Here is a 19,687-nt window from a genome sequence, read left to right on the forward strand (position 1 = left end):
TCAGATGTTATGAAATAGGCAAAAAGATGAAGATATCTCCTCTTTTTATCCCTGATTTCCTGTCTCCCATCCTTCCCTGAAATAACTACTATATTATATTTTGAATCTTCCAAAAGTATGTGTATAGATTTTTGAAAGACCTAGAGTGTCTCACAAGACTAAAAATGGAGGTTTGGAGGAGAGGAAAAGTGCCTAACTCAAAGAAGGCAGGGAAGTAGATTATTATGTTTGATTTTAGCTTCCTTTCCTTTTTTTTCCTTTTTCCTTTTCCTCCTTTCCTTTCCTTTCCTTTCCTTTCCTTTCCTTTCCTTTCCTTTCCTTTCCTTTCCTTTCCTTTCCTTTCCTTTCCTTTCCTTTCCTTTCCTTTCCTTTCCTTTCCTTTCCTCTTTCCTCTTTCCTCTTTCCTCTTTCCTCTTTCCTCTTTCCTCTTTCCTCTTTCCTCTTTCCTCCTTCCCCTTCCCCTTCCCCTTCCCCTTCCCCTTCCCCTTCCCCTTCCCCTTCCCTTTCCTTTTTTTCCAGGGCCACAGGCAGATTCTTGGGGAATGTATCTGTTGAGGAAATGGGTGCTACTACTAAAGATAAAAAAATTGATATTTTGAAGAAAAGTATTTCTTAGTCAATTGGACAATTTTGCCTAAAAGAATTATCTAGCCAGGCATCTGAGGGTCACAGTTCAAAGCTAGCTCTTGTCAGGAAAGTTGGTAAGACTCTTATCTCCAATTAACCACCAGAAAACTGGAAGTGGCGCTGTGACTCAAAGTGGTAGAGTGCTAGTAGCTAGCTTTGAGTGAAAAAGCTCAGGGACAGAGTTCAAGCCCCACAACGGAATAATAATAATAATAATAATAATAATAATAATAATAATAATAATAAATGAGACTTAAAAAGATATTAAATTCCTTAGTTATTCATGTTTAATCATTTCTGAAATGTACTAATCAGTTTCTGTTGTTTCACCTTTCAGATTAGAGCCTCTGGGGATGCAAAAATAAAGAAGGAGAAGGAAAATGGCTTCTCTAGGTAACACTCTTCTGCTATGTTGGCTTTTCTCTGGGTACCCAGCAGGCCAGATGTCAATACAGCTGGTGTTTTCTGAGCTCAACCCAAATACTTAACCTGGTCAACTTAATGGTTCCTAGGAAGTCAGCAGTGTCAAGACTGAGTCTTGCTAGAATGCCAGTTAATGAGACGATCCAGCACTCCTTCTTTCCTTCCTTCCTTCCTTCCTTCCTTCCTTCCTTCCTTCCTTCCTTCCTTCCTTCCTTCCTTCCTTCCTTCCTCCCTCCCTCCCTCCCTCCCTCCCTCCCTCCTTCCTTCCCTTCCTTCCTTCCTTTCTGGCCAGTCGTGGGCCTGAACTCTGAGCCTGGGCGCTGTCCCTCAGCTCTTCACCTCAAGGCCACTTCTGGCTTTTTTTTTCCTGCTTAAGTGGTGCTGAGGAATCAAACCCAGGGCCTCAGGCATGCAAGGCAACGCTCTGCCACTGAGCCACCTTCCCAACCCTGTCCAGCACACTTTCTAGAGGATTATTTTTGAATTGGAAAAGGTTGACATTAAGAGAATTTTTTTCTTTTTTTTTTCTTTATTTTTTGCTGGTCCTGGGGCTTGAACTCTGGGCCTCGGTACTGACCCTGAGCTTCTTTTGATCACGGGGAATGCTCTACCACTTGAGCCACAGCACCACTTCTGGCTTTTTTGAGTAGTTTATTAGATATAAGAATCTCACATCACTGGCTCATACCTATAATCCTAGCTATTCAGGAGGCTGAGATCTGAGGATCACAGTTCAAAGACAGCCTGGGCAGGAAAGTCCATGAAACTGGAAGTGACTCATGTAGTAGAGCACTAGCCTTGAGGTAAAGAACTGAGGAACAGCACCCAGGCCCAGAGTTCAAGTCCTATAACTGACAAAAATAAAAACAATAATAATAAAAAATAATCTCATGGAGTTTCCTGCCCAGACTTTGAACTGTGATCCTCAGATCTCAGCCTCCTGAGTAGCTAGGATTACAGGTGTGAGTCACCAGTGCCTGGCTATGTAATATTCATACCACAAAATTTGCCCTTTTTTTCTCCTTAATGCTGGTACTGGGGCTTGAAGTCAGGGCTTACAGGCTCTGTCCTTAAGCTCTTTTGCTCAAGGCTAGCACTAATCCACTTGAACCACAACTCTACTTCTGGCTTTTTTGGTGGTTAATTGGACTTAAGAGTCTCAGTGGCTTTGAACCATGATCCTCAGATCTCAGTCTCCTGAGTAGCTAGGATTATAGGCATGGGCCACTGACGCATGCAAAAATAACCTTTTAAAGTATTTATTGTGCCAGGCACTGGTGGCTTGAAGATCTTAGTTCAAAGCCAGCTCAGTCAGAAAGTCCATTAAACTTCTCCAATTAACCAGCAAAATGCCAGACTGGAGATGAAGCTATAATGATAGAGTATCAGCCTTGAACAAACTTGAGCTGAGTGAGACTACCAAGGTTCTAAGTTCAAGCCCTAGAACTAGCAAAAAATAAAAGATTACACTGATTTTTAATATTTTCACAAGGCAGCTTTTTTACATTGGATTCCAGAATATTACCTAATCTGATTTCTTTCTTGTAGAACTTTTCTTGACTTAAAATTTAGGAATGGGTATAGATTTAGGTAGAAATATATAATGTCTGTTTTCTTGAAGTGGAAAATGCACACAATCCTAAGGCCACCTTTTCTGTATTAGTTTTACTTTATTTTCTTCATCAGCTCCCTAATAAGCCCTATCTATGTCCTTTTCTAGATTAAAAAACCCTACATTTTTTGCACCATATGTTCTCACTTCACTTTCTTACAGAATGGGAGTGGAGTTTTGCTAGGACTTATTGAAAATGTTTTCATTAGTGACTAGGGCTGAGTGTCTTGAGAGCTTTGCTTCCTTGAGACTTTGAACTTTCAGTTTTGCTTGATAAAATTTATGAAAATTGTTACCTGTCCTGCACGTCTTTCAGAGTAGGAGAAGCAGATGCCCTCTGCAGGCGTATTTTGTAATTGGTCTAGGAATGCAGAGAGATAAAATTCAGGAAGCATTCCAGCTGCAAACTACCCTAGGAATTCTGATTTCTTAGATAAAGTGACTAAGGTTCAGGACAGCTAATTTCTGCCAGGAGGCACCTAAGATGTTTGTTTCCTAAGTTAAGATATAAATATATTCTTTAGACTTAGGAATATACTCATGAGTTCATTTGCAGACTTGCTGGGTTAGAAGGTTAGGAAGCACCCTTCTTTTATGCATTGGTCTCTGATTCACTTTGTTATACTTCTTTGCTAGCTTGTGTATGTCTTTCTAGAGAATCCAGATGCTTCACTTCTGGTAAACTGTTATTTCTTCCTTTAGGCCTAGTAAGTAACTCTTTCTACACGTTTTTAACTTCACTTGTGACAATTCTAGGTCTAGGATTTACTTTAGTTGGATAAATGTCAGTGCTTATTTCTTTCTGGACCCTCATGGTTTTGTTAGTGATTTGAGGTGAGAGGAGGGGAAGCTGAAGAAGGACTTGGTTGTTTTTGTTTTTGTTTTTTAATTTGTTTTTGAATGGTACTGGGGGTTGAACTAATTTTACAGATAATTCTGTAATAGTATTCTGTAATATTAATAATTTTACAGATAAGTCTCATGCTTTTGCTTTAGGCAGACCTCAGACTTGTGATGTTCTTTACGAATCCCTGAGTGGCACCTGGGCCTGGTTTTTATTGTTGTTGAACTTGTTTGTTTCTTTCCTTTTATGTTCCAAGATAGTCATCTAGCTAGATCATCTTCTTATATTCAGAAGTTAAAAATCTAAAAAAAATAGTAAAGTGCTTTCTGTAAATAAGTAAGGAAACCTAATCAGGAAGATTACTTATGAAAGGCCGACTACATTAGACATAGAATAACTTCAGTTTGCTCTAGGCATTCTTATTTAGCATTTCACCTTGATTTTTGTTGCAACTTTGTTAGCTTGTCTACTTTTCTAAATAATTGAATATACATGTTCATTGTGGCCAGATTTTTAGAATTTTAAATTGATCAACTCCTTATTTGTTGTATTTTAGTTTTAGAGTATTAGAACTGTTAGATGAGACTATTTGTGAAGTTTACTATATAGTGGATCACTTCTCTAAGTCAAATTCAAGAAAATAATGCAGGCTTATCTCTCTGGTGGCTTGGGTTCTAAAATATAGTGGGAAAGATTTCTGACTTGGAATAAGGAGCTTTCATCCCTAGTTCTTACATTAACTGTTGATCTGTAAAGTAAGGACAGTATTACCTTCTTCAGAAGAAATGCTCATGGAAAAAAATATATTATGTACATATGATTATTTTGTATTTAATATAACTAGCTATTTGTTTTTCTTATTAGCCCACCACGAATTAAAGATGAACCTGAAGATGATGGCTATTTTGCTCCTCCTAAAGAGGATATTAAGCCATTAAAGAGACCTCGAGATGAGGATGAGTGAGTAATTATTCATATTTGACTTTTGAAAACAAAAAGTAATCCTTAAAGTATGCATGTGATGTATATCTCCATAGCATACAGAGAAATCACATTAATTGGAGTTCACATATTTGGTGTTTGTGATTAGTGGACTAGGTGTCTGATTTGATTTTTAATTATGAGAAATGGGATTTGCTAAGCAGATAAGTATTCCTGAAGTTTATGTGGAATCCAAGTTTTTTTCCTTTTTACAAGACAGTATTTATTGTAGAAATTTCAAATAATAAAGAATTCATGACAGATTTTTAAGTCACCCTAAATTCATTGTCACCTCCCTGCCACATACAAATTAAAGATTTCTTAGGATCTGTTTCATCCTAACTGAAATTTCAGTGTGTAAAGTTAATAATGCTCCTTCATTAAAGGATTGCATGTAACTTTCCCAGAATTACCTAGTGAAATTAAATTGTATTTGTTATATCAGTCTTGTATAGTTGGTTATACTCCAGGAATCGGCAATAGATTTATGACAGAAAGTAGGTGGAAAGGGAAAGGAGAATTTCTTTCCAGCAAATTACTTCTGGATGGTAGGCATTGTGCTGTGCCTTTGTTTCCCAGGCTTCCATTTGTGGAAATCTTTCATAGTGAGGTCTATTTTCTATTTGTGATGTACAAACCCATTTCCCTCCCAGGCCTGTGTTTGGGAGTACAAGTTGTTTTACTCTTATAGTTGAACTATTACTATTCCCTTTGTCTGGATTTTTTTTGCTTTCTTTTGTCCAGCCAAAAATAACAGCAGTCATACTTGACATGAAGGTTTCCAAGAGTTTGGAGATCCTGATCCTTTGGGTCAGAATTCTTGAGTCATAATTGCATTAACTCCATACTTATGTTCCTCTTTCTAGTGCTGATTATAAACCTAAGAAAATTAAAACAGAAGATATCAAGAAGGAGAAGAAACGAAAACTAGAGGGAGAAGAGGTTAGTAAAAAGACTTAGGTTTTGAGGTCTTAAGTTTGGAAGTAGGAGTTTCATATAAAACAACTTTTGAAGATAAATCCATTTTAAGAATATGGCTTAGTGAGAAAATACTGGTATTGTTTGTTTTGAGATCTCTTTGAGCTAGGTGCCAGTGACTCGTGTCTATAATCATAGCTACACAGGAGCCTGAGATCCAGAGGATTGAGCTTCAAAATTTTATATACAAGATAACAAGTAAAAACCCAAACAAGTTCATCTCAACCAGAAGTGATTCTGCTCTTTGCCTTTCTGGTGTAAGAAATGCCATAAAAGAGAAAATATTAACCACATTTTGGCTTATAACCATGACGATTTTTCTCTAATAATTTTTTTTAGTGTTTTCTTCTATATAGCAAAGGATATTCTTCATTGAGCAGCCATTCCTTTTTAATGAGTGCCTACTTAGACATAGAGGGAAATCCAAACTCTTAATCTTGTCTCCTTTCAATGTCTCCTTTCAATCTGGCCCTGTATCTTGGTGCTTCTCTTCATCTTGTTCCTCTTGAGCTCACCTTGTTCTAACACATTGGTCTCCTTTGTTTCCCATTACAAACTCTTCTGTGCTTCAGAGCTTGATGTAGCATATACTATTCTTTCTGAAACACACATTCTTCCCTCTCTTCTTTGTTTCTGGCTTATAAACTTCCTTAAAAGAATCTTAGTTTAGTTCAAATACTTTCCTAAGGATTCTGTTTGATGTTTGTATAGATTTAAAGTATAGAATAATATGATTATTCCATTTGATACTTTTGATTTCTTGTACTAATACATCAAGAGATTCAAGAAAAGACATCAGAAATGCAGTGCTGTGAATTCATAGGTACTTCTAAGAGAAGAAGGGTTTGGAGGTTAGCCATTGTTGTGATCAAAATGGGCTCACCAGTACAGCTTGAAGTACAAGCAGTGAAGATAGGGTTAGTAAGGGCAAGGAGTCTTTTATCAGTATAATTTAAGGTGGTTCATACCTACAAACTCACTGTTAGGGACTCTGAGATAGGATTGTGAGTTCAAGGACAGACAGCCTGGGTTACACATACAGATCCTGTCTTTAAAAAAAAAAAGTATCATTTATTATAGCAGTACTAAGAATAATATTAATATTTCCTGTGTTCTAAATACTGTTCTATATGTTTAATATATGTATCATTTTTAAATGAATATCCCTGTGACGTTCCTACTATTATCCTCATTTGGCAGATGCAAAAACAGTATAAAGAGATGACAATTTGTTCAATAGCTTGTCAGTCATAGAGCTGCCAAGTTGTATTGCCAGGATTTGGTCCTTTAAGTCCACAAGGGAAGAGAAAAAGGTTCACTAATGAAATACTAGTTAAAATGTTGATGAATAAAGTAACTCAGAGAGAAACAGAGATAATCAGATACTGAAGTTAGAAAATTGTGTAGTTTTTGATAATCTATTCTAAGCAGAAGTTCAAGTTAAGGAGAGCGAATCCATGGAGTTGAAAGTGAACTATTGAGTAGTGATTATGGTTCCTAGTCATTCCGCATTCATAAAGATCATCAGTACAGACCAGTAACAGTTTACATTTCAGCTCTTGATGTGTTTATTGCTTTTATGTTTTTAATGCATTTATGTAATAATACTACTTTTACTTTTGAATTCATTAAACCATTTGGAAAAGAGAACTGTTGAGTTTTGTTTTCCTATTTATCAACCTTAACCTCTTGGGTGATGGGAGGGATCAACAAAAAGACAATTAAAAGTCTGAACTAAGATAGTCTTACTGTGACAGGAACCCCAGATGGTAGAATATGTCATGAAACCTTGTTTGCTGGCTATGGTTTTTTTGTTTCTGGGAATGGTTCTGAAGACTCTCAGTGACTGATTATAACAGTTGGAGGCTTGGAAGCATACAGTATAATCTATAATTTCTTGATGGGACTATCTGTATGTCTGTTTACAAGCTGATGAGGGAATGTCTTAACTGGAAAACATTTCTCTTTGCTGTAGTATATTTCAGCCTAAATAGTAAACATTACCTGAATTAAAACAACCCTCTATTACCTTCTCCCCAGAGAAAGTACAAATGTATTATTTATTCCATTTAAATCAGTTTATAACTGATAATATAAAGATACGAAAATTGAAATAATTTGATATTTTGTTACATGTTCTTCTATTTACATGTTTATATTCTTCATTCCAATTTCTAAGTATGTGTGGCACTGTTAGCTTTCTCCTTCTACCCTAAGTCATTTGCTTATAGACTTTGAGTTTTTCTCTATTTTTATTGCCATAATATCATGTATTCCAAAAATGTTTGCCCAGTCATTCTCATGAGTCACATTCTGTGTGTGTGTGTGTGTGTGTGTGTGTGTGTGTGTGTGTGTGTGTGTGTGTGTGTGTGTGTCTGTGTGTGTCTGTGTGTGTCTGTGTGTGTCTGTGTGTGTGTGTCTGTGTGTGTGTGTCACATATAAGCTCTCATCATGGTCAGTACCAGCTATGTAACTAGCAATGTGACAAATATATTTCAGTGGTTTCTTGCTTGTAATCAGAAGAGTCCAAACCAAATTGTCCAGACAATTTTTTTCCAGTTCTATTATTTTGCATTTGATTTTAATGTAGTTCAAAACCACCTTCCATTGCTTCCATTTTTGAGTAGAGATTTGTTATTTTGCAGGACTGAAGGAAAAAAAATATAGTTCAGATGCTGTTGAGTGGAACTTCTTGTTGATTGTTAGATTTTTGTCAGGGTATATGTGTTGCAATTTATTTTTCTATACTGATAATTGTGCTTGTTTAGGTTTGATAGCCTTTTATTGTGCCTTCATGATCAGCTTATATATATATATTCACAGGAATCAGTATTTATTTTGGGGCCTCCTAAATATTTTTACCACTTTGTATCTTTATATATACAAACAGTGGTAGGAGTTCTCCCTCATTGACTAAGGAATTTACAGTTGAATTCTAAAGATCTAATGAGTGGCCTACTTGTGCCCATTATTTGATAATAATTGCAGTGATTTAAAGATTAGTAGACTTTAATGTAGGTAAGGAAAATATACTGGGATCACTTGCTATAGCAGTGCTTTTCACTCTTGTAGCACGTTCCTCACCCTTTGCCTGAATAATCATTCATCAGAATTGGGGGTGGGGGGAGATACTACTCTGTTGTAAAGTACCTGTAAATTTTTATTCATCTGTCAAATGAGAGGATTGCATATACTTAAGATTTTCTTTATTTCTAATATTTTTATGATTATATTTTTTCTTCTTAATTGCTCCCCCAAACTGCTTTGAGTGTGATCAGTCCTTATTTGTTTTTTCACCATGTTTCTTTGTAGGATGGTAAATTGAAAAAGCCCAAGAATAAAGATAAAGATAAAAAAGCTCCTGAGCCAGAAAACAAGAAAAAGAAGCCCAAGAAAGAAGAGGAGCAAAAGTGGAAATGGTAACATACCAGCACTGGGTTAAAATGTCTACACTTTGATTCCACAACTAATACAGCTAGAAAGTTGAATTGTCAAGATTAATAACCTGACATGTTAGGGAAAATTTCCAGGGTAGTATTTGAAATACAGTGTTCTCAGTCCTAATGAAATCATTTACTACTTCTATACCTATTGGATCTCAGTATTTGATTATATCCATTAAGCAAAATAAACTAGAGAAGTAGCATATTTATAAAAGGCAATTTAGCATATGAAGAAAGTGCAGATGTATTTATTTAACTTACTTTTAACTGATACACAGAGACATAAAAATTGTACCTGTTAGTGGGGTAATGTGATATTTTGGCTTATATATATATATTATATTTAAATCAAGTTAAACAGCTACCTCATCAATAATTTCTTTGTGATGAGAACTTCGATTATACTTTTAGCTTTTTTAAATGTACAGTTTGCATTTAATGTGACAAAAGGATTCTATAAGTCATATTGGGAAACTGCCTTTTATTAAAACAACAACAAAACTCTATAAGAACTTGGTAAATATCTATAAAATTGTAGACTAGTAAAGTGAGTTTTTGTTTTTTATTGTTGTTTGGTGTTTCTTTTCTACTTATTACTTGCCAGGCAGATGTTCTACCACTTGAACCACACACACCTTCAATCATAGTGAAGATCCTTTTTTGATACTGGGGTTTTCAAATTAGAGCCTTGTTCTTGTTAGGTCCTCTACCACTTGAGCCATGCCTCCATTATTTCTCAAGGAGTTTCTCATTTATTTTGCCCAAGCTAGCCTGGGCTATGGTCCTCCTATTTATGCTTCCTTGTGGCTAGGGTGTTGGTGTCATGACTCAGTGTTCACCCTCAGTTAGAAAACAAAAGAACATGTGGTTTTTGTTCTCCTAGTCATTTTTATTTTAGAACCAACTAGTAGTTTCCAGTGAAGTTTCCCTGAATTTTATCAGAAAGCAGGGAAAGGCTTTTATGATGTTCAATAATCAGTGTTTTAAGATGAAATGATTGTGTAAAGGAAGGGTTATTATTGGGAACCCTAAGAATAATGTTAGTAATTACCAGTCCTCTTGCATCTTTTGGAGTCTGTGCTGGGTGCTCAGTAAGGGTGTGTTTCCTTGTCTTCAGGCTCTCTATTGGCCTCCTCCTTTGTTCAGAGACCAAGGGAGATGAACTTCTCTTCCTGGCCCAGCTTGTATGTGTAGATTTGGTGCCTCATAACTAATTTTGTTTTTGTGATTGGAATCCTTACTAAATGTTATCCTCAATGTTATCACATTAATTCTGAGAGAATATGGAATTTGGTTTTTCTTATTTTGGTTTAAAGGGAAACTAGCTGCTCTTTAAACATAGTTTGTTGGAGGGATTATTTGTTATAGTTTCAAATGCATGCTTTTTCTAGTCTGATTGTTGAACTTTGTGATTTCTTCTCAAACATAGTGCTTGATGACACACTGAGTTTTTAGAAATGGGGACTAGGAATGTACAGGTTTCTAATCAATAGTTACTGGCTTCTGTTTGTGTACTGAGGTCATTTCTAACTCCCACTAGAGGCCTAGTTGGGAACTTTACTACCACCCTTGTTATAGCCCATTAAAAGAATTATACACAGCTAGGCGCCAGTGGCTCACGCCTGTAATCCTAGCTACTCAGGAGGGTAAGATCTGAGGATCAAGGTTCAAAGCCAGCCTGAGCAGGAAAGACCATCCGACTCTTTATCTCCAATAAACTACCAGAAAACCAGAAGTGGTGCTGTGGCTCAAGTGGTAGAGTACTAGCCTTGAGCTGAAGAGCTGAGGGACAGCACCTAGGCCCAGAGTTCAAGCCCCATGACCAACAACAAAAAAAAAGAATTGCACACTTTACCAACAAGTCAATAGATAAATTTGTTCCCCCAAAATATAACTTTTATCCTTACTTCCCTCTCTTTGGTAATTGTGTGAATGGGGAACTATTCTTGTCCCTTTGTTTTTCTTCACTAGATCACATTTTCCTCATAGGAACAATGGTGCTTAGTCTGAACTATGACAATCTGTTTAACCCAGATGGACCTATTTTCAACTGTTACCTATTGTAAGCTGCATAGTTTCAGCTTAGTGTTGGGTTAAGTATACATGTGTGTATGTGTATGTGTGTATTGGAAGAAGTTAGGAGTATAATGTTATAAGGAATTAATTTTGAAAAATCAGGACTACTGGAGTCTATCAGTGGTAATGATTTTTTTTTTTTTTTTTGGTGTGTGTGTGGGGGACAGTCCTAGGGCTTGAACTCTGGGCCTGGGCACTGTCCTAAAACTCTTCGGCTCAAGGCTAGTGTTCTACCATTTGGAGCCACAGCACTACTTCCAGTTTTCTGGTGGTTTATTGGAGATATGAGTCTCACGGACTTTCCTGCTCGGGATGGCTTTGAACTGTGATCCTTATATCTCAGCCTCCTTAGTATAGCTACGTTTACAGGTGTGAGCCACTGGCACCCAACTAATTTTTTTTTTAACTTAAATGTGAATTGTTGACAGTCCTCAAATTAGACAATTTATATGTGGCCTTTATTTTTCACCTCTCCCTTTTTTGGTGGTATAGAGTTGCGTGCTTATTAGGGAAGTATTCTGCCACTTATGGCATCCCTCTAGCCCTTTTTGCTTTGGTTATTTTTCAAATAGGGTCTCTCAGTTTTCTTCCTATGTCACTTCCCTCCATTGTTCCCTCTGCAATACAGAGACAATCTGTATTGTAGTACTTCCATTTTTGCCACCTACCTAACTAGGATGGCAGGCATGTGCCACTAAGCTTAATTTATTGATTGAGATGGAATCTTGTTGTCTCCTTCTGGTCTCTACTTCCCAAGTAGCTGAGATTACAGGTGTAAGCCACCATACCTTGACCTTTGACTTTTATTTTTGAACTTTTATAGTAGAAATAGTATATTGTGTGGGTTTGTTAACTCCAAGGAAACTCAGTTTCAAAGCAGTATGCAGAATGTATATTCCTAATATTCCCTTACAGTTTTTGCCTTCCTCTTTCAAGCAAGTCTTATTATAAAATTTCTGCATAACTTGAATTAAATTTAGCCCACCATAGATAAATCATTTTGATGTCTAAATACATGCTTTTCTTCACGTGTGTTGTGGAGAAAAGCATTGATGAGAGAGGCCTAAGAATCTAACACTATATAAATAATTCTTCTCAGACAAGAATAACTTGATCCAGCGACATGAACTTACCAAAAGATACGTTCTTTTTGTTTCTAGGTTTAGTGTACAATAATTCATCAGATCTTCCTCCCTACCCCCACAAAACTGTACTTGTGATTGAACTTGGGGCTATGCATTTGCTAGACAAGTGCTCTACCATTTGAACCGTGACTCCAGGCATTGATTCAGATAGGGTCTAACAAACATTTTTCCATGGGCTGGTCTTGAACTGAAATTTCTTAATTGCATCAGGGACTCTGATTACAGACTTGACTACCATGCCAGCATGGCTATGTGTTTCTCTAGTACTAGTGCTTAAATTCAGACCTTCATATTCTTGTTCAGTTTTTTTCCATTCAGGGCTGGTGGTGCTCTACCATTTGAGCCAGGCCTCAACTTCTGCCTTTTTGCTAGTTAATTGGAGCGGTGTCTTGGATTTGTCTATTTGGACTGGCCCTGAACCTTGATCCTCAGATATTAGCCTCTTCAGTAGCCAGTAGTGCTCAGCTTGGCTAGTTATTTTTAAGACCATAATGTGTGTATTTTAGGCTTCTGTACTAGCTGGGATGACAGGTGAGTACCACTGCATCCAACCCTCTCCATGGAGATGGAATCTTACATTCTTTACTGCACCCTCTGGCCTGAACCTCAGTCTTCCAACTTTAGGCCTTCCATATAGTCTAGCGTGATAATACCATTGTGCCCAGCTATAGGATAATAGGGGATCCCCTGAGCCAACCTCAAATTGCAGTCTACCCATTCTCAGCCTCCCAAGTAGCTAGGATCACAGGCAAGAGCCACTGGCACCTAGTTCAGATCTCCTAATTTGTTTAAATGGTAAGGGACTTCCCTGAAGATAAACCATGTTGAAGTTGGAAGAATTGTAGAAACAGTTTCATATCTTAATTAGAAATCCTGGGATGATGAAAAGAATGGAACCAAAAGCTAGCATTAAGGAAAACAGTATTCTCGATTCCTTGTAATTAGTGTGTGATTGCTACAGCAGATGAACTCCTTGCAGAGGCTTTAACATGCATTCATACACTTGAGAGTTACAGACTGGGCCTGAGTTCCTGCATCTCGGCCTTTGTCAGCAGTGAGTGAGGAGATCCTGCCAATTGCTATCTGTAAAGTAGTAGGTTCATTGTAGAAAAACTGTAATGTCCCTTCCAGATCTAAGATTTTATAAAATCTTTACTATTTAGAAGATACTATTTACATGTTTATTTTTAGAAAGTTTAAGTGTGTATTTAAATTATACATAAAATCGCCATCTTAAATATAAATGTATATAGTTAGGTAGTATTACTATTCTAACTATATCTAAATGTATAGTTAGTGTTAAGTTCGTATTGTTTTGTTACCATGACCACTTACAGACTTCTTTCATCTAGAACACCTAAAATGGTGTAGTCCTGAAACACTAACTCCCAGTTCCCCTCGTTGCCCCAGAGTCTTACCACCAATGTTCTTTCTATGAGTTGACTATGGGAGTTACCCACTTGTATTTTGTGAGTTTTTTGTTTTGGTTTGATGATGATGATGATTATTATTTGTCATGGGACTTTGTCTCTGGGCCTGGGCACTGTCCCACTGTCCCTGAGCTCTTCAGCTCGAGGCAAGCAGTCTACTACTTGAGCCACAGCCCCACTTCCAGTTTTCTTGTGGTTTATTGGAGATAAGAGTCTCATGGGCTGGGTGCCCGTGGCTCACGCCTGTAATCCTAGCTACTCAGGACGCTGAGATCTGAGGATCACAGTTCAAAGCTAGCCTGGGCAGGAAAGTCTGTGAAACTCTTTATCTCCAATAAACCACCAGAAAACTGGAAGTGGCGCTGTAGCTCTAGTGGTGGAGCACTCACCTTGAGCTGAAGAGCTGAGGGACAGCACGCAGGCCCATAGTTCAAGCCCTACGACCACCAAAAAAAAAAAAAGTCTCAGGGCTGGGAAGGTGGCTCAGTGGTAGAGCACTTGCCTTGCATGCCTGAGGCCCTGGGTTCGATTCCTCAGCACCACATAAGCAAAAAAGAAAAAAGCTGGAAGTGGCCCTGTGGCTCAAGTGGTAGAGCACTAGCCTTGAGCTGAAGAGCTGAGGGACAGCGCCCAGGCCCATAGTTCAAGCCCCACGACCACCAAAAAAAAAAAAAAGTCTCAGGGCTGGGAAGGTGGCTCAGTGGTAGAGCACTTGCCTTGCATGCCTGAGGCCCTGGGTTCGATTCCTCAGCACCACATAAGCAAAAAAGAAAAAAGCTGGAAGTGGCCCTGTGGCTCAAGTGGTAGAGCACTAGCCTTGAGCTGAAGAGCTGAGGGACAGCGCCCAGGCCCAGAGTTCAGGCCCCACGACCGGACCACCCCCACGACCGGACCCCCTGTCCCAAAAAAAAATAAAAAGTCTCATGGACTTCCTGCCTGCTAGCTTCCAACCACGATTCTCAGATCTCAGCCTCCTGTCTCCTGTGTAGGGTTACAGGCATGAGCCACTGGCACTCATCTACCCACATGTATTTATACATTTGTGACTGGTATTTTACTTTAAATGTTCAAAAACTTTATCCGTATTATAGCATGTGCCCGAATTTCTTTCCTGCTTATGCCTGAATATTTCATTGTACAGACATAATACATTTTATTTATCTGTCCATAGACACTTGGATTTTTTTTCTCCCTTTCGACTTTTGGAAATAGTGTTACAAGTATGTGATTGACTCTGTTTTCTTGGTGAGGCTTAAATTTCTAGGAATGGTATTGCTCTGTCTTATGGTAATCCTTTATCTTAACAAAAGTGTATAGGCAGTCCCATTTCTGTTTCCCCACCAGTGCTTATTCTTTCCTGTTTTTGTCATCCTAATGGATGTGGGTGGTATGTCATTTAAGTGTAAGAGATGTTTGTGTGTGTGTTTTGTTTTGAAATTGGGTCTCACTATGTAGCTGAAGATTTCTTTGAACTTTCTACCTGCCTCAGCCTCCCCAGTGCTGGGATTACAAGTGTATACCTCTTTGCCCACAGAATGTTTGGTGTGTGTGTGTGTTTAAGAAAGTGTCTCCCTATATTGCCTGTCCTATACTTGAACTCTGAGCGTAAGTGTTTCTCCTGCCTTTGCCTCCAAGTAGCTGGGACTATAGACATGAACTACTCTACCTACAGGTTCTTTCTATATTCTAGGCATTAACCTTTTATTAGATGCATAATTTTCAAATATTATCTTCCATTCTGTCAGTTTCCTTTTAGTTTTTTGAATATTTTCTTTGATGCCAGAATTTTTTTGTTGTTGTTGTTGGTTGTGGGGCTTGAACTCAGGGTGAGCGCTCTACTGCTTGAGCCACAGCACTACTTCCAGTTTTCTAGTGCTTTATTGGAGATAAAAGTCTCACCGACTTTCCTGCCCGGGAACCATGATCCTCAGTTCTCAGCCTCCTGAGGTAGCTAGAATTACAGGCATGAATCACTGGCGCCTGGCTATATATAGAATATTGATACCCTAACTTTAGGGTTGAAAAGAGTATCCTTTCTTCCTTGAATGATGGTACAAAATTATTTAACCATTTAACCATAAAGGCTTACCTTTATGGTTATAGAATTATTACAGCATATTTTTATGTGTGTCTGTGTGTATGTGTGAGAGGGAGAGGGAGAAAGACAGAGAGAGAGAGAGAGAGAGAGAGAGAGAGAGAGTTGTGGAGCTTGAACTCTGGGCCTGGGCACTGTCCCTGCACTCTTCAGCTCAAGGATAGCATTTTACCACTTGAGCCACAGCACCACTTCCAGTTTTGTTTTTTGTCTTGTCTTTTTTGGTACTGGGATCAAACCCAGGACATTGCACTTTCTAGGCAAGTGCTTTGCTACTGAGCTACATCCCAGCCCCTACTTCCAGTTTTGAAGATAAGAGTCTCACGGACTTTCTTGCCCAGGCTGGCTTTGAACCATAATCCTCAGCTTTCAGGCTTCTGGGTAGTTAGGATTACAGGTGTGATCCGCTAGTGCCCAGCTACATGTAATTTTTATGTTTGCAGTTTCTGAACTTGGACCTGTAAAGAATTCATCAAAATGATAAAATATGTATCATTAGCCTACAGAAAGATTTTAAAATGTGTGAGTGGTGAGACTGTCCTAAACAAAAACAGAGGTTGGAGACATATCCCATCAATTGCAGTTAATTAGATCCTAGTCTATAAAATGTACTTGGGACATCATTGGGATCATTGGGATCTTTATAGTCATACCAAATATTGGAATGCTACTAGAAATCTTTATTAGATGTGATTATAGTATATACTTGTGTGTGTGTATACATGATAGTATATATATACATGTAGTGTATACATGTTACAGTTTACGGGAAGTGTGTGAGTGCGTGTGTTGGTCCTGAACTCAAGGCCTAGGCACTGTTCCTGAGCTTTTTTGCTCAGGATTAGCAGTCTTCCACTTGGGCCACAGCTTAATTGTGGCTTTTTGGAGATAAGAGTTCCAGGAGTTTTCCTGCCCAGGCTGGCTTCAAACCACAATCCTCAAATCTCAGCCTCTTGCATAGGATTACAGACAGGCGTGAGCCACTGGAGCCTGAAATTATCATTTTTATAGAGCTGCTTGCTGAAATATTTTCTGAAGTTTCATCTACAGTGAGCTTTAAAATGATTCAGACAAATAGGTGTAGCAAGATGTTAGCACTTGCATCTCACTGCTTTTCTATATTTTGAAACATTATTTTAATATACACATATATTCAAAATGTTGTAAATCATTTGTATCTACTATATAGTTCTAGGTAATCTGAAGTTACCTTAACTTGGTATGCCCACTTGAAACTATTGTTTTCCTGATGATTTTTTTACAAACACACTTTTCCCTAAGATTGTTTTTCCCCTATATCTTTGGGAGAGTCATTTTGTACATATTAGTGGCTTCTGCCATGTATATCGTTGTGTTGTACTGTCACATCATTCTGGAAGAATAACTCTTTGCATTTCCATATTCCCCATTCATTTCTGAGCTCCTTGAGTGAAGATCTTTAGTGTCTTTGAACATTGGAATGTAATTTCCTCCATTCACCTGAGTTTTCATTCCTGCTCGAGATTGCTGTGTTTTGTTTTCCTTTTTTCAAAGTAGAAGATGCTGTTCATTTTGATCAAGACTTTGATGAGTACCAGTCAGTTGTGCAGATAATTATTTTGCCATTTAATAGGAAATAATCACTGTATTAGACAAGGTAATCACTAAATGAGATTGTGCCTTGTCTTTGAAAGGTGGGAAGAAGAACGTTATCCTGAAGGCATCAAGTGGAAATTCCTAGAACATAAAGGTCCTGTATTTGCTCCACCATATGAACCTCTTCCGGACAGTGTCAAGTTTTATTATGATGGTGAGTTGTTTCAAGGTTATCTGATCCTTGGCCAAGAAAAGAGTGTGTTTCAGTTAGGAATAGAAAATGAAGAAGGATCCTATACTGGATAGTCCTTTCTATTTATTTCATTTTGTTTTTTTTTATCATTGTATGGCTTCAGAAAATAGCCATCAAGTGTGTATGTAACTCTTCTGCTGAAAAATGTACTATGAGAAAGAAACATTCATTTCTTGACCTAGCTAGACCAGCCCATGGTCCACAAGTTGAAGGTTTTTTCTCTGAACTTTTTTTTTTAGGCAGCTGTTCTCCTCAATGGAGTTGCTAGAAAAAACTTTACTTGAATGTGTAGTGTTACATTTTAATGATGATAATGCAAGCCAGTAAGCTGCTATCATGAAAAATAATATTTGGCTGTGCATTAATTAGTCCACTTCTAAATAAGGCTAATAGGATCTATCACTCTATGTAGTACAGCACATACCTTTGATAGATGAGCTGCTTAAAGAAGTGCCTGCCAGGGTCTCTTAGAAAGCTTAGAATTGCCCACCATCAGCATTTCTGTTCTTGAGTTGACGAGTTTGAGAGTAGTCTTTGATAGGTTTTCTGTTAGGGAGTATAGTAGTACCATACACAGTAATGTTTGGCTGGTTTCCCTTATTCCAAGAGTTCTGTCTAGAAATGACTACAGAGCATTGTTCCTCAAATACTTATGTGCTTAAAATTCACCACAGAGGATCTTTTAATAGGTTGGTAGGGTTGAGTGCTCCTGAACCACGTAGTATACTGACCAACACTAACAAACTGGGCAGCAAAAGTGCTGGAAAGTATCAGAGGAAGCACTAGGAGGGCTCTGTTGCATCTCTGTCTACAAGCAGTGGCTTCAGGGCCACAGTTGCTTATGGATTTAGGTAATACAGGCTGTAGTTTATACTAAAGGGCTGGTTTCATAAGTGAGGGAGCCAGGATTTGTTTTGACTATGGCTGTATTGTTCAGATACCAAAATCTAGAAGTAGATACTTGCTGACATAATTCCACTGTGGCTCAAGTGGTAGTGCGCTAGCCTTGAGCTGAAGAGCTGAGGGACAACGCCCTGGCCCAGAGTTCAAGCCTGGTGATCAACTCCCTTCCCCCCCCCCAAAAAAAAAAAAAAAAAAGCAGCAGCAATATCACCTCTGTTAGCCAGAGAGCATAGTCCCTTGCCACATCATTCCTTGAGACTTTTAAATAGACTTAAAGCCAAAACTCTTGATGAAAGCAAAGAATGTAAGACCTAGAGTAAGACTAGAGTAAGTGCAGATACTCTGTAGCTCTAGTCTGAGCTTACTGAGAGCTTCAGAAAGCTCAATTGGAAAAGGTTTGAAGTGATTGGAGGGATAGCTAGATGACCTAGACTATGGGTTTCTCTTTCTAAGATGTGAGACCAAAGCCTGTAGTAGTTACTGGTGCCTATGATCCCTCCCCCTGTCCCTTCCACTATAGGAGCTCTAGGGCTCTAGCATTTTCTTACTTGGCCTTCCCTCTGGAATATTTTTTTTTCTGTTTTATTATATTAAACTCTCACTCTACAGTAAGTCAGGACTGATAGTGTAAATGCTGCCCAGGCTGCTGGAGAATTCTCTTGCTGTGGAGGTGGGGCCTGTGCTGGCTGGAGCACAGAATTGCTGTCTCCTCTGCTATAAGGACCTTCAGTTTCAGCTCTGACTCAGCATTTTCCATTTCCTGGATCTCAACCTATTCCACAAAGTGCTGTCATTGCCAGGAACCTTCAAGTTGTCCTCCCACCACTGCTGTGAAAAGCTGTTACTTCATTTTTGACGGCTCATTTAAAACAAGATCCATCACAATAGCTTTCTCTATTAGAACAGAATTTAGCCAAGTGTCTGTTTGTTTGTTTTAAGTACTGTTCATATTTAGTTTATACCAAATATTCCAGAGAACTGCTTATATTCTTGCCATCCAAATATTTATGGCCAGACACTAATGACTCACTCACACCTGTATTCCTAGCTACTCAGGAAGTTGAGACTTGAGGATCGATGTTCAAAGTCAGTCCAGGCAGCAAAGTTCTGAGACTCTTTTGGGGTGGGGGGTAGGATGGGGGGGGGGTCCGGTCATGGGGCCTGAACTCTGGGCCTGGGCGCTGCAGCTCTTCAGCTCAAGGCTAGCATTCTACCACTTGAGCCACAGCGCCACTTCTGGCTTTTTTTTTCCTGCTTATGTGGTGCTGAGGAATCGAACCCAGGGCCTCATGCATGCAAGAC

The 19,687-nt window shown here is 38.5% G+C and overlaps 1 protein-coding gene across 1 annotated transcript in view; it reads left to right on the top strand.

The window, feature by feature from the left end:
• Top1 (DNA topoisomerase I) overlaps positions 1–19,687 on the top strand; it is an 89,784-nt gene that overhangs the window by 46,490 nt on the left and 23,607 nt on the right. The window contains exons 5-9 of the mRNA XM_069989753.1: positions 965–1,020; positions 4,371–4,466; positions 5,354–5,429; positions 8,778–8,884; positions 17,328–17,443. Of these exons, the coding sequence (XP_069845854.1) occupies positions 965–1,020; positions 4,371–4,466; positions 5,354–5,429; positions 8,778–8,884; positions 17,328–17,443 (451 nt within the window). The remainder of the gene's footprint in view (positions 1–964; positions 1,021–4,370; positions 4,467–5,353; positions 5,430–8,777; positions 8,885–17,327; positions 17,444–19,687) is intronic.

Source organism: Dipodomys merriami, unplaced genomic scaffold (assembly GCF_024711535.1).
Source record: "Dipodomys merriami isolate MVZ:Mamm:240054 unplaced genomic scaffold, mDipMer1.0.p SCAF_39, whole genome shotgun sequence".
NCBI lineage: Eukaryota > Metazoa > Chordata > Mammalia > Rodentia > Heteromyidae > Dipodomys > Dipodomys merriami.